At 43.2% G+C, this 15067-nt stretch overlaps 1 protein-coding gene across 10 annotated transcripts; it reads right to left on the bottom strand.

Annotated features, from left to right (window-relative positions):
* Positions 1-18: 18 nt before the first annotated feature.
* pik3ca (phosphatidylinositol-4,5-bisphosphate 3-kinase, catalytic subunit alpha) lies at positions 19-14820 on the bottom strand. 10 transcript variants are annotated; one of them, XM_003978211.3, is made up of 26 exons: positions 14192-14820; positions 13938-14008; positions 12524-12630; positions 12243-12411; positions 11870-11996; positions 11574-11783; positions 11161-11255; positions 10870-11025; positions 10277-10522; positions 9708-9793; positions 9098-9203; positions 8156-8308; positions 7952-8086; positions 7132-7256; positions 6853-6934; positions 6562-6726; positions 6320-6423; positions 6051-6222; positions 5848-5954; positions 5624-5745; positions 5341-5419; positions 5088-5258; positions 4783-4900; positions 4045-4196; positions 3636-3798; positions 19-3529 (listed from the first exon to the last, which is right to left on the bottom strand). In XM_003978211.3, exons 3-26 carry the CDS (start codon positions 12577-12579, stop codon positions 3422-3424), a joined length of 3207 nt encoding a protein of 1068 aa, XP_003978260.1. In that variant the 5' UTR covers positions 12580-12630; positions 13938-14008; positions 14192-14820; the 3' UTR covers positions 19-3421. The 10 variants fall into 10 exon arrangements, with proteins under 10 accessions (XP_003978260.1, XP_029684006.1, XP_029684002.1 ...); XM_029828146.1 differs by having other exon boundaries at positions 12524-12705; positions 14337-14820; XM_029828142.1 differs by having other exon boundaries at positions 14337-14820.
* Between the last annotated feature and the right edge of the window lie 247 nt (positions 14821-15067).

The following is a 15067-nucleotide window of genomic DNA, read 5'->3' as shown; positions in this document are numbered from 1 at the left end:
CCAGAGCAAACGGCTGTGAATGTTTAACAAATTTATTTGCACATCTTTACAGAACACCCAGATGAATGAGTCAGTCAGTCAGGGTACAAACCTTCACCCTCTGACTCAGGAGCCAGCATAATTATTTAAATTTTAAATTAAAAAAAAATAATGCTCAGAGGAAACATTCATCCTTGAAAGGGTTCCCACAGGAAGCAAACCTAAGGCATTCATTCATAAACATGTATGGCTGTGTAGGAGAATTTAACAAACAAAAAGACAAGTCGCCCCCCCCACCCAAAAAAAATCTCATGCAGCAACACATTGGCCCATCGTACATTCATTCATAACCTAATATGGATCAATCAGCTGATGGAAATGCATCAGTGACACACAAAAATATAGATAGAACGAGCACAGCATACAGAAAAGAAATGCACACGCCACTCTGGTACTGACGGAGCCTGAAAAATTGAAAAAAAGGCCTTAAATAATTCACATTTTCTCTGATCCAAAGTCCATGTTTTTCTGTGTGGAACCTGAAACATTTGGTTCAAAATCATTGCAAAGTTAAAACGAGTGATACGAGCAACCGCCAGAACAAACATCAGGGTCCATACTGACGAGAACACGTGTCCGACAGTAACAGAAGCACCTCGGCGTAAATACTCTGGCACTCATTAAAAAAAACAGACGGTAGAACTCTCAAAAAAAGTACTGCACGCACACTGCATCAATAGTCCTTTTCAGTTCTGGTCACGTGATTGCATTTGTCAAGAGAAAAACAGAATAAAAACAAAATCCTGCTTTGAGTTTAAAGAAAAATCCAGTCAGAAAAAAACTGGTTTGGCACCAAAACCAAAGGCCGCATCCCTGCTCTCAATTAGCGGGTTCTGAAAGGTGATGGGCTTGTGTCCGTGTTACACAGTGTCATCACAGCTGAGGAATCCCAGCAGCGATTTCATGTGGAAGAAGAGGAAAAACATCAAACGACTGCTAATAACATGTGCAAACTAACATTTAGTCGCTTTTTAGAAACGAGGCAAAGATGGTAGAAGATACCGGCGCCTGAAATCACTCCCAGCTCAGCTTTAGTCCTTCAATAATTCACCATGTAGATGGTGACTCACTCAGAGTGGCTGCAATAAAACAGTAGCAACTCCAAGCAAAGAGCCTGTTCAATACACACACACACGTTACACACACACACACACACACACACACACACACAGAACAGATGCTGCATCAACCCTCCCACAAGTCACTGCTGCGACTGATAACATTCCACATAATTACAGCTTATGAAAAAAGAAATGTTGCTTTCCTTCTTTAGGTTTTTCTTTTTTCTATATAGAAACGATGCAAATAAAAATTCTCCTCGTCTTCTCTGGCACAGACCAGTGGAAAAAGGCATAAAAAACATTTAGCGACACCGTCACTGCGACGAGTGTCGTCACACAGACGCGACCGCACAGACACGGTGTGTGTCTTCATTGGGACCCGCCAATGAACCTCTGCAGCCTGTACAGAGAAGATGAACGTGGGCGTGAATCTGGAGGACACAGAAAACACACAGGCGCGTCACACACAACGCCTCCTGCAGACAACAGAGGTGCGACTGCCAATGTGCAGGTTACAGGTTAAAGATGTACATCACACAGATTATGCTGCTCAACAAACATGCACGCTAGGCTAGGTGTTTTCTTTTTCTTCTAAAGAGTCCACTTGGACAAAAAAAGGCATTATAAACAAGAATTTCCCAAGTGCATATGCCAAACTTTTCTTCTTTTTTTTTTAACACTGTAACTGATATGCATTGCTGTACATCTCCCTCCCAGCATTAGCGTTCACCTCAGGCTTCACGGACGCCTGATTTGGCACATCAAGAAAAAAGGCTTCATGACTAAGAGGCTGCTCACTTCCTGTCTGCTCGGAGGAAGTGGGTCCGACACTATAATGGACACAAAACGAACCAAATAAAAACCAAGCGGACATGCGCTCGACATTAGCCGTTAAATACATTCTACTCATTAATGCTGCGATAACATGACATCACGTTCATGCGCCACATCGGGACAGACCAACACTTTGGCTTCTCGATACAATCGGCGACTGAAGTGGGGAAAGTGCGTTTTTAGCTGCGAGATTTCGTTTCATGCTTTTGGGTTACACATAATCGTCGAAGCTGTCAATGTAAAAACATGGTTCAGAATAGCAAGCAGAGAGGTTTGGTTGCCAGGGCGATGGGCTCAGTGAAAGGGGGTTCTGGGTGGAAAAACATCCATCCATAATTGTTATTTTGTCTACACTTCTCAATGAAATATTTCTAGAAAAAAAAGAAAAATGAAGATTACAGCTGACTTGACATGTTGGGAGTGTCAGTGGTTTGCTGCCTGTGGCTGTTTGGGGAGGAGTTGGCAGGTCCTGGTGGAGGGTTGTGCTGTGTTGCCAAGGCATTTTATCAACAGGAAGACAGCCAGATGCTAAAAAATAGGTCCTATAGGTCACAAACAATGGGAGATGGGCACTTTGGCCTCTCACCAGTTGGCATTCCCAAACAAATTCATCATTATTATTATGATTGACGCATGTAGGGCTGCAAGGTTTGTTGAAACTGCAACTGAGATGTACCAAAAGTCATCGTCAGTTAATGACATCCAACATAAAATAGAGCTACGCCTATACTAGGAGTAGGATGCGGGAATTGAAAAGAAATACATCAATCAATTTAAAATAATAATGCATCTCTCTGGGATTCTGCTATCTGTAAGTGCTGCTTGTTGGTGGAGAGACATCGACACCCTGAAGTTTATGCAAGAGTCTGAGCTGCAACACAACAAAGGTTTTCAGGGGTGGAGTGCTGTTTCTTTGAGGCTGTTGGAGACTGCAGAGCTGTGCAAAACACAGCCTCCCAGAGTGCTCACAAAGGGTTACAAGCAGATGCGAAGTCAGCTGCAAAGGGCTACGGTATTCCCTTTCCAATAAATTAAATAAAAGAATGAAGTGTAAATTACAACGTAAATAATTCAGACAGCCGATTGTGGCTGCTGTCCCATCAGTAGTAATTTGAACATAATTGTGGTTGTCGTTTGTGGATGGAGCTAGTGTTGTACATCACCACAGGGGGGCGACAAATTTCATTTGCGGCTACATTTTAAAATTGCAGGTGCATTTTTGTTGCACTGTTCTGACATTTTTGTGTTGGTTCTGAAGCAGCAAGGTTCCGTAGTTAAGGAAGCACAGCAACGGTGGTTTGGGCACATCTTGTCCAGGATATGAGGGCAATCTCTCTGGATGGTGCAGAACAAAGTCTGAGGAAGATGACGTTGACAAAAAAAGCAGAACCCCATTTAAACACACATTGTGCTGTGTTTAGAAACCTGGAATAATTATTCCTTAGACCGATGTGGGGTTCAAACAGCTCGCTCCCAGACGTTCCAGATCAGTTTAGTGCATGTTGTCTAATTGTGTGGAATATCCAGTCCATCTTGGTGGTCCATCCACCGTGATGAGCATCGTTCATCTGTTTCATGAAGTAGTCCAACGCCTCCTGTGGGAAACCAAAGGGTGTAAAATAAACCATCAGACAAAGGTAGACACTTGAAAGACTCCTCCACAGGGTGAGTGGATATGAGGAAAGAGAAAAGCATCATTGCCTGCTCAGTTTTCTCCAGGGCCAGTGTTTTCCTAATGTAGGCAATGTCATCAAATGACTGCAGCTCAGGCATGCCAGAGCCCAGCATCATGGAGAACAGGTTGATGAAGAGATTAGCATGCTGCCGGATCGCCAGGTATGCTTTATAGCACATCTCCTGGAATCTGGAGGGAGAAGGACAGAGGCGTGAAAGAGGGTGGTGCACATTGTCACATTTGTGCAGTGGCTGGTACACTGTTAGATCACAGCCTGAAAACAGGTTTGACCCATAACAGCTGTCTGCCTTAAACTGTTACAATCAAACAAGTGGAAATAATCTGCTTTTGGTGAATAAAGAGATGCAATTTTGGTGTTGTGGTTTGACTGAACACTGAATAAGTACAGCAAATGTAGAAGCAGTGCTCCAGTACCTCTCAAACTCTTTGGTCTTCACACACTCTTGGGATCCTTTGCTGATGACAATGAGAAAGTCTTGTGTCAGCACGAAGGGCACGCGCTCTCTCTTGTAGCCAAACTTCTTCTTCTTATGATCCAGAAAGTGGCCAAAATCTATATGAAATAACTGGGAAAGGACCAAACCAATTAGAAAAGAGGTATTTGGTGTTCATAATTTCTACCTAGGAAGTAAACTAGAGAAGTGCATAAATATACATTCCGAAGTACAAATACTGCACATGTGGCACTCTTTCACTGAATTTTGGTGATCTTGTGGAGCTGTAGGTGTGCAGCCTGATGCGGCGGGAACATAAAAGGTGGAGCAAAAAATTAGTGGTGGCGTCACAACTGATTTCAGCCTCGGCCAGTTTTACAGTCTATCAAATCCCACCGTTGCCTGAAAGAACGTGCGAGTCAGCACAGTGCACGGCAATGACGTCGCCTGCCTCTGTGGTCACTGCGCTAGTCAGCTGTGGGAGGCTGATGCATAAAAGAATAGAGCTCAAGGTAGAATTTAGAAATACGGTCAGCACACCACTGTCAAGTCTGAGGAACACAACAAAAAGAGCAACATGGAGCAAGACTGGAAAGATGTCACATGTCCTGACTTGTTTACTAATGACAGTAGTTTATTTAAAGCATAATAGTAATACAGCATGGTTAAATGCCGGGCATAAGCTAATGTTCCGCTCTGAGCATATTATAGGATGTACCTGTCCATCATCTTTGACCATAATATTGCTGTTGTGCCTGTCTCCTATCCCAAGGATAAATGTAGCTACACAGTAGCCAGCGCAGGACCTCGTAAACAGATCAACGGCCATATCGTACCTGCACAAACACACGTACGGCATCACTGTGTAATAAGATGCTGTTAATATTGCATTTGAAACAGAAGATACGGTAAAGAATTTAAATTGTATCAGAAATTGTATGAGGAAAGATGAAAAAAGGGCTCTGCACATGATGACAGATTCCGTTTTCATTCCTTAACACATGCAACCAACAAGCCCCTCACATCTCGCCCTTGTTCTTGTCCCTGAGCCACTGATGCAGGGTGTTGGAGTTGAACTGCAGGGCTCCTTTCAAGCCTCCTTTACACTGAATCTGCATGATGGTGTGGGAGCTGCGAACCACTTCAATCAGACCGACACAATCGCCCAACGACAGACAGCCATACGGAAGCATCCTGGAAACACACCACAATAATACAGCATTTCGACTAAAGTAAAGGCAGAAATAAATCCTGAGATAACAAGAGAAAGAAGTACCGTAAATCCAGTCCCTGATTCTGCCAAATATTCTCCATGATTTTTATAATCTGCAATGTCAGCATGTCCTGCCGTAGGTCTAGAACATGAACATACACAATGAGGACAGTTGAAGATGAACGCAGCCTGGGAGAACAATAAGAACATTGTTCCTCACCAGGGAGCTCTCCAGCATCAGCATTTGAATGTACTGCTAAGGTTTATAAAACAAGAACTCCTGAGGACATATGAACTAGTGCTGTGTTCTAAGGCCAAAAAGCGTGAGTGTTTCAAAGTGTGTTACCATCTCCATTTTTGAAGATGATCTCATTGTTCTGAAAAAGCAGCTCGGACATGATGTCAGGATTCTCCCAATTGAGCCACAGTGGTCTCTTGGCTGATGACATAATTCTGCACTCATCTAACCTGTTGGTCATTTAAATGAAGCTATTGTTAACAATTTATACACAACTGGGCATAAACAATAATGTGCCCGACTTTGACTGGCAGCATTCTATTGCTACCCACCTCAGGTTCCCCAGCTGGTGTGCAGGGTTGAGAGGAGAGGTGAAATTCTGTAAAGCATCCATATAGTCTGGTCTCTTCATCTGGTCAACCAGAAACCTCATCTGGACCTTCACAAGACAAATACATGCAATCCCAGTTTTACACACATGCATTTGCTCAGACGTGCCCAGCTAAGTAAGCAGGTGTGCTGCTGCTGTCCTCACCTTCTGGGTCTCATCCTTCTTTTCCTGTTTGAGGATATCAGTGAGGTTAATGAGCTTCTCCATGGCTTCTACCTGCCTGCTGAGATGCTTAAGGTACATGCCACAAGCCCTGCAGTAAGCCTCCAAAAGCAAACCAAACCTCTGGCTTACTGTCTTATTGTGCATTTCTGATCTATTGGGAAGAAAGGAGATACCGGGGATGAAGAAGAAGACACAAGATGCCTTCTAAAAAGATTCAGAATAGAACAAGGAAATGGGTGGTGACTCACTTAAGATGCCAGAAAAAGAAATGTCCTATTCTTTGATTGGTCAGAGCTTTCTTCAGGAGAAAACGGACCAAGGGATTGTCGAGATACTGTTCATACTTTAGCACCTAAAACCACAGCAGGTGAGGAGATTAGGCACAGATTACCGCTTTTCTCTAACCCAAATATGCCAAATTACCAAGTGGCTGTAAAAACACTTCACTAATCATTATCTCTCCAGTGCCTCTGACTCTATACTACCGTACCTGTACAAGCTGGATGAGGTACTGGGAGAGTTTGTCATCAGTCAGGTATTTATCAAGGCAGCGTACAGCAAAGTGCCTGACCATAGGGTCAGGATAGTTACAGTCCAACAGCTCCATGGCCTGTTCAGGACGGATGGAGGGCCATTCCTTTAGTAGGCAGTACATCTACAAAATAAACACCATGTTTGAACCACATCAGCATACATATAAATCAAACATTGCTGACCAAAGGCCCAATATGGAAGAAGGTTTGGAAATGTATCATAATGTAGACATTTACTGTACACAAACCTTTGCAACTTCATCTCTGGAGTTCCATTTGACTGCGAGAAGGATCTTGGGAAGTATCTCAGGGATGTTCATGCAGTAGTACCTGCCAGAGAAACAGAACAGCACTAACTGCTGTTTTTATGCAACATATGAAGGTACTTTTGATTAAAAATATTTTTGGAATAACAGCGATTGAGCCAATATCCTAAAAAAAAACAACAACAATCAAGTCTACTGGTTGGATGGAAACAACATGTACATTAAAAAACCTCTGGCAACACACTGGTTTTGGGAGGTTACCTGTTTCTCCAGAGGAAGTCTTTCTCCTGCTCAGTGATTTCTGAAAGAGGGTCTCTGTTTGTGAGCTGTCTCAGCTGCTCAGAGTCGCCCTCTGTCAGGATATGATCTCTGGCTGCACGGTTACTCTGCAAAAAGAGTGAAAAGAAAGAAAGCACTTAGATACAATTATTACAAAGCCATATATATGTGTGCATGACATAGTTACAAAGTCAATCTAAGCATGAAATCATGTTTATAGCAAGATGTTTTAAACATCCTCAAAGGTTAATACAATAACTTTTTCTACTTATGTGAAATAAAGTAAAATCACAAATGCGTCAAACAGCAGAGATCTGCTGTTTAAAAGAAACACCAAAGTGTAACAATGTCTAAATAAAATCAAGCAGATGAGCATCCCCTTGTTTGTGCTTCATCAGAATAACGTTTCATTTGATTCCCAGCGAGACAATGATCGTGCTCCTTCCACCACGCACACTTTATGCTACACCTGCGCTCTTCACACCTGACGCACACACCATGAATAACTAAACACCGTTAACATCCACTCGCATGTCGGTAACTCCAACCAGGAGTCAGACCATCGCCCTGAAAGTCATTGTTCTCGTTATCAAGAAATCTGATAAGATACCTCAACCATAAGGAGCTGAACACATACTACACTCTTATTTCATTAATATGTCATTTTATGATTACCGGTAATTTACTTCTGACCTCATCATCAACTATCCCATGATCCTCCTGCATGTTATATCTTAAATCTGCCTAAATCTGCGGTCTTTTCCAACTGAAGCAGGCTAAAATACATAAGGGTATATATCACCTGTCCAGAGAGGGTGTAATTTAGCCCCACTTCTCTTGAGATGGTCCGGCTAGCGTGATCCTCAACTGCATTCATGTCCGGGTATTTGACTGAACTACTGAAGTGGTCAAACTCCAGTTCGAGGCACGGGGTTTCCTGTACGAGAAGGATAGAGTCACACTGTTGAGCTGCGTTGCTACCAGATCAAACTAAACATTTGGGTACCTTATTTGGATTGGATCCAGTTACTCCTATGGGGTTAAGGAGATCTTCAAGCCCATGAGGCACAGGCCAGAGGTTCAGAGCCATCTTGTTGGCCACCAGTGTATGAGTGTAGTCAAACAGGTTAATATTACCCCAAGCTAGTGGACAGTGTTCCTAGAGAAGAGTTTAAAAAGGGGTTAAGAAGAATTATGTTAGTTCTTTTGTTCGGTAATGTGTAGTTAGTTGTAACCAGAAACCATTGTTTTTAAATTAATCATTGTTATGATAAGAAGGAAACTCTAAAAAGCTATATAAATATATATAAAATAATCAGTAGTTCATAGCAAGGAGTGACTAAAAGGAGCAACAGTGGAACCGGGTGAAATGGGGACAATGTGTGATGCTGACAGCTGGTCAAAATGGGCTGTTAGGAGTGAGTGCTGGAACAAAAGATGCTGAAGAAGAGTGTTTATCTTTAATTCAAATGGGGCATGAAAGAGCATCTGCTAACTTGATCTCAATGTCGTACGGTGTTCTGGACAGAGCTCAACCGCAGGTGTCTTTTACAATATCCATGTCTGGCATTCACTGATACTTCTGCAAGCTCTTGTACCACACAGGGGTAGAAGGAAATCAGTGTGGGTGTCTGTTACAAGTATCAGCCTCAGACACAAGCGCCTGACACCACAGGGCTTCCAGACAAAGAGTTCAAAGCACACAGGCACATTCTCCTTACTGGATGCTAAATGTAAGTAAATTCTTATTTTACATATTTTAAAAACAAATGCAATGTAATAAGTCTGTTTTTAAAAAAAGATGCTATCAACTGATTACTGGTACATTTTTTCTATATATCAGTGACCACTTGATGATTTTAATGACTGAAAAATGCAGCTTCAGAAGGGTCAAGGCCACTTCTGATCACAGAACACGTCACGTTAGGTTTAGACATTTTCGTCTTACCTCCTTTGCTCCCTTTCTGCCTTTAACAGAGCAAATGGAAAGGCAAAGCCTGGCAGCACGTGGGATGTCAGAGATGTACATATCATACGTGAGCCACTCATTCCACCTATAGAGAGAGAATGAAGGAAACACAGAACCTTTAGAAGAGAAGTCGACCATGTTCAAACACAATTTATGACAACATAAAGCATAAAGTGTTCTACAAAACCACCAAAACAGACAGTGCAGGTTCTCTGAAGGGCACTGAAACTAAGCTGAACAAGGTAAATTGTTTAAGTGACTCGCAGCAGGCTACAATTATGTAAATGATACTGCCTACAGACTGTCTACAGGCAACAGCTTATACAGCAAACAGTCTTCCTTTCTCTCCAGTGTTAAAAGGTTTAGGTTTAACAGTAAGGCAATACCGCCGTTTAGTGTTACCCTACAGCATTAAACAGTTAACGTTGCTGCTCTCACAGCACTGTAAACGATCTAAAGCATTGCTTTCTATTTTAAAAACCAATCAGGTGTACATGTACAGCAAAAAGCTTTTTATAGCAATTTTAAGACACCAAAATGTTTAAGATGACATATTTAGGGTCAGTTGATGAGCATTAAGGATTTATACCTGGGATTGGAGCATGGTACCCTTTGTGTGTTTACATTATCACACATCTGTTCACCTCCATGATAAATGCCTGTTCTCACATATATCTACAAGAGAGACAATAAACACCCCATCAAAAGTCAATAAAATGTGACAAATTCACTACAGTGTTGTTAAAACCTCATCTCAGGCTGATTAACAGAAAGTGGCAGCTGTCGTGTCAGGTGATCTCAACAGTCAAAAGGAGGCAGACAGTCTGTTAGGACTAGTTACATTAACATAAATGATTCAGGACAGTGCTGCAGCATAAACAAGAACTACTTTCCCTGCTTACATGAAACCTGGACAAAGACTGTTTGTTTTGACAGGAAGTAAGAGAGTTGGAAGACATGGTCCAGTGCAGAACTGGCAAAACATTCAAAGACTGAGATCAAATTTAATACATTTGTAATTATAAATAAATAATCAACTGGAATTCTCTTTGGGTCATGAAAAACAGACAAACTAGCGGCTACAGACAGCTTGTCTATAATTAGAGAATTAGACTCAGGCGTCTGTGGTTGATTCCTCTGAGCACTGTGCATCCCCACCTTGTCTATGTCCCGTATATTCACATTAACGTAGGTGGCACATAGGATTCGTATTCGCAGTGTTCCATTGATAGTCCACAGTGACTTGGCAGCTACCTCGCCATTCATATACGATGTTGCCGTGGAGATGCGCCGGGAGTAGGATGGCATGACAAAGTTATCTGTGGGTAACTGGCTGTACAGGCTGTCTTTAGCCATTAGCATCAGATTAGGCATCCTGCCCAACATGATGCAACTACGGATATACTAGAAAGAGACACAGGGGGGGAATGACAAGCAGGAAGGAGGTTGAGAACAAAAGTATGCAGAGAGTGATGCCAAACGTAAGTGCTGTCATTTATTTCCATCAATTCCTTTACCAGAAGCTACGCTGTGCCTACACAGGAAACACGAAAGGCTCTGAGCAGCTTTATAGTTTTACTCTTTAACTCTCAACGTTCTAGTGTTGAAAATGATTATTAGGATGCTTTTGAAGCAGCTGACACAACACATTAACCTAAACTAGATTCATTTTCAGGAGCATACATGTTTCCGTGGCATTCATTGTCTTTACGTACGGGGTGCCCTGAGACCCTGGCGGTCATGTTTCTTACCTTATACTGGCTGATGGGATGTTTCTCCAGCAGGTACTCGTCACAGCCACAGACCTTGAGGATGTATTTACCCTGATATTCCTGAACGCACATCTTCAGTTGCTCTGGTGACAGCAGCATGCTGCGTGTCTTCTTACGGATGGCCTCTGCTATCACCTTAGCGATAAGACAATCTTTACAATAAACCCCGCCTCACGCCTGGAGTGAGGTTTATCCTCCTGTGCTGAATTAACTCGTTTCATTTATAAGCTGTGGCTCGTGACTGATTTGCTTCTATATGCACTGCCATACCTGCTCAGGCACACAGTCGTGGTTGATCTTCAGTGTATATTTCTGTTTGTCGTTGTTTGGAGAAACGATGACCCAAATCACAACGATAATCTGACCTGGACGGGAAATAAAAGATGAATAAGCGCATTTTAACTCAGTTAACATCAAACAATAACCCGCCATTATCTGTTCTGAGGGTAGGCTAGCAATTACTTTCCTCCTTTGCATGCACTGTTCCGGGAGAAAAGCTTTCCACTAATAGCAGGGCAATCAATTCATTGATTAAGCTGCCCAGTTCTGAGTTCTTATCCACCATAAATATGGATTTGCAGGGATTAGTCATTGATAGGAGACAACTGACAATCTTTTTCAGAAGGTTAATGCATCGATAAAAAAATGACACATTTTTATCTGCTGGACAACGCGTCACCAACCTTTGTCCAGTTTGCTGTAGATGTGTTTGGGGAGTTCCTGTGAGGATTCTACGTTGGGCGGGTAAACATAGAGCGCTCTGCTGTGGGGCCCACTGGCGTCTCGCAACTCCACAGAGTCTTTACAGACATTCAGGATGTTTCTCCTGAAGTCCTGAACCTCGGGATCTTTCACCAGGTCAAACTCACATACGGGCATACCGATGGCAAAACCTGGCAAAGGAAAGATTTTTAGAATTTTAAGGTCATTTTAACTCATTTAATTTTAACTAGCACGGCAGGGAATGAAAAAGCCTCACCAATCTCCCTGTTGAGGATCTTTTCTTCCCTGTTGCCAACTGGTTCAATGACTTTGAGGAATGGTTGGAAGAGTCGGAGGTCACAGAGTCTCCGAGTCTCATCGTAGAACTCCTCCCGCTCTGCTTCCTGTAGGCCAGAAAACAAAACAGATGCTCCGGGTTCAAACCACTTTGTTTTTTCACGAAAGGCAAAGGTCACTTTTCATGAGAGCTGGTGTCCTTCCTCTAGGTTAAAAAGGAAAGGCCCAAAAGAGGAATTTAAAAAGCACAAAGGAACCACAGAGGTATTATCTACCCTTCAATACTGTATCTGCAGCATTTGCTCATTTTAAAGTGTCACTGACGCGCTGAAACTGAGGTTAAAAATTCCCACCTGTGTAACACTGACAAAAATGTAGGAGGTCTCCTCCTGCAGGAGGTGATGGAGGGGATATTTCCTTGCCTCCTTAAAGAGCTCATGTTTGATGGTGATGAGCGTTGCCTCACGGAGACACTCCAAGGTCAGAATCATCCCGTTGGGCAGGAGACAGTCCACCAGGATCCTACAGTCACAGTCGTCATCACCCTACAAGCCTGATTACCTGGCTTTCTTTTCACACAATGTCAAAATACAACATATAATTTGGTTCAGGGATGCAGTCCAGTGTGTCGTACCTGGGAGGCATTAGGTGGATGCCCCATAGCTCCCCCGAGGATGGCCTGGGAGGCATGGTTCCCTCGGTTTCCTCCCTCAGTTACACAGTTATCCTGCAGAACTCAACCTGGGAGATGGCAACACTTCCCAGTGAATCCCAGTCTAATTATGTGCCCAGTTAGGCAACCAAAACATTTACAAGCTGGAAAAATAATTGGAAAATATTGGCCAGTGACAAATTTGGTGACTTTTAGCACCTTTCTCCATGTTTCAAGTGAAGCAGTTGTATTCAGGCAAGACAAATAGCACGAGGAAAATCATATATTTCCTAGTGATCCGGCATACATTACTCAGCTCATGCTTCCAATGTCAATATGTTTATTTTTCCAATTAGTCATGATCTTATTTTAGAAACAGTTCTCAGCAAACATTCATAACAGCACATTGACTCAGCTGTGGATCGTGACACACTGATGGGAAAGAATGTCTGAGTGGGATTTACACTTACAAATTAAGACAGGGTGGATTTTTTTAACCTTCAGTGAATATAGGGCCATCAATAAGCCAGAGGTGAGGAAAAAAACAGAACTTTGATCATACTTTTTCTAAAATATTCACATTTTCAGCAAACATTGTATTTATGAATAGATTTTCACTGTCATATAGACACTGAACTCCACAACAGTAACACTTTAAATGAAACATTGGCCTTCCGTTATTGTGATGCTGGATTTCCCCACATTTTATAATAGCCCCCAATAGCGTTTATAAAAAAGACAAAAATAATAATGTAGCTTGAAGATCTGAGATTGGATGAATCAGACCTGGCAGGGAGTCATCAGACTTCTTGTAGCTGTGGCTGAAGCGCTCTACATTTTTTTTGCATTTAGCCAATTTCCTTCTGTAATTCCTAAAAAGGTTTGTATGGGGTTTTGTGTCAATTCCCTTAGAAAAATGCAACAAGCAAGACTTTCATGGCCACTGTGGAGGACTTGTGTGGCCGAATATTAAAGTAACACAATGTGGTAAAGCAGGCATATATATCAAAGAGGGAAAACAAGCAGTGTCGTTCACAGAGGATTGCTCTGAATAACAAAAAACAGGCCTAATCAGATCAATCTAAGTTAGAACAAACCACCCATTGAGCAGCCCTGTGATGCGTGACCCTGATCAGGATGCAGCTAAAAACACTTCATGACAAAAAAAGGAAGCGGCCTCAAAACACAGGATGTGTGGAAAGAGGAATCACACTGACCCACACAGGCAAATACTGGGGAAAAGCAGCTGGCTGGCCAAATAAAGTGGTCTAACACCACGCCTCATTAATATCAATGGCCAGTCAGTGATTGTTGGAATCTAACTTTGCAGTTTCAAGTTGCAAATGCAAAAGGAAAAAAACAGCAGTTGGTAAAAGAATGGTAAGAGAAGGCATACCTCGGAGAGAGGGGGGCTCCTACTGTGGGGATGGAAGAGTTCCACCCTCTATGTTTCAATCCATCTTCACGCTGCCACAGATGTGAAAACATGGAAGAGAAGAACATAAAAGATAACATCGCGCAGCGGTCCTCACATTAGCAGCCGGCTGGCTAACGATGGGCTGTTTACCAAAGACAGACGCGTCCGCTCACGTTATAAATATTTATAAAGACCAGCAATTAAATACACAGATTATTGAGGCTCTGTCTTACCAAAAAAAAAAAATCTCCTTCGACAACCTGTTTGGGAATGTGAGCGAGTGCTACTGGCTAAAGGCTAACGCCGAACCTGTTGTTGCTAAACATGTCACTAACATTACAAACACGCCGTCAAGCCACCAATTGATGAAATAATTACTTATTTCATGTCCCGTCTTACACGTCCGAGTATGCGTCGAGGCAGCGAAGAGTTTGAGGATGCTGTAAGAGCTGCTCTCTAAGCAGGCTTGCTAGCCTTGCTGCTAGCCCAACCCTCCTCCAGCTCTTCCCAACGGCCCGTCGGAGGCTCCCGGCTCGGTTCCGGGTAAAGCGAGCTGTTATTTGCTGTCTACCGGCTTCGGTGCCAGCTGTCCGTGACAGTCGCCCTCACTCCGCACTAAAAAACAACGAAAACCCCTGATCCTCTTACGTCGGTGTTACGCAGTTCCGAGTGAGAGAAATGTGTCCAGAGTGTCCATTGAGGAGCGTCCAGCCTGAGGATGGTGAGAGCAGCTGAGCCGCTGCTCGACCAGACAAGTTGGCTTGTTGCAGCAGTACAGCAGCCACGCTGTCTGTCTGGTGCCCTCCTCTCCTCTCCTCCCCTCCTCTCCTTCCCCCCTCTCCTTCTCTCCTCTCCATCTCTCCTCTCCTCCTCTCCTCTCCTCTCTCCTCTCCTCTCCTCCTCTCATCTCCTGTTCTCTTCTCTTCTCTTCTCTCCTCTCCCCTTCTCCCATCTCCTCTCCCTCTCTCCTCTCCTTCTCTCCTCAGTCCTCCTTCTCTCCTCTCCTCTCCCTCTCCCCTCTTCTCTCCTCTCATTTCCTCATTTCTCCTCTCCTTCTCTCCTCTCCTTCTCTCCCCTCCTCCCTTCTCTCCTCTCATCTCCCCATTTCT

This window comes from Takifugu rubripes, chromosome 20 (assembly GCF_901000725.2).
Source record: "Takifugu rubripes chromosome 20, fTakRub1.2, whole genome shotgun sequence".
Lineage (NCBI taxonomy): Eukaryota > Metazoa > Chordata > Actinopteri > Tetraodontiformes > Tetraodontidae > Takifugu > Takifugu rubripes.
This window is presented reverse-complemented; position numbering and strand designations above follow the sequence as displayed.

Bases quoted from the DNA above. Each gene is read 5' to 3' on its own strand.
- pik3ca (XM_029828144.1), bottom strand. From the start codon at position 12,579: ATGCCTCCCAGGCCATCCTCGGGGGAGCTATGGGGCATCCACCTAATG. The intron at 11,784-11,869 runs GTGAGGCTTTTT...TTCCTTTGCCAG, and splicing joins GATCCTCAACAGGGAGATTG to GTTTTGCCATCGGTATGCCC. The intron at 5,420-5,623 runs GTAACACACTTT...TTCATGTTCTAG, and splicing joins CATCTTCAAAAATGGAGATG to ACCTACGGCAGGACATGCTG.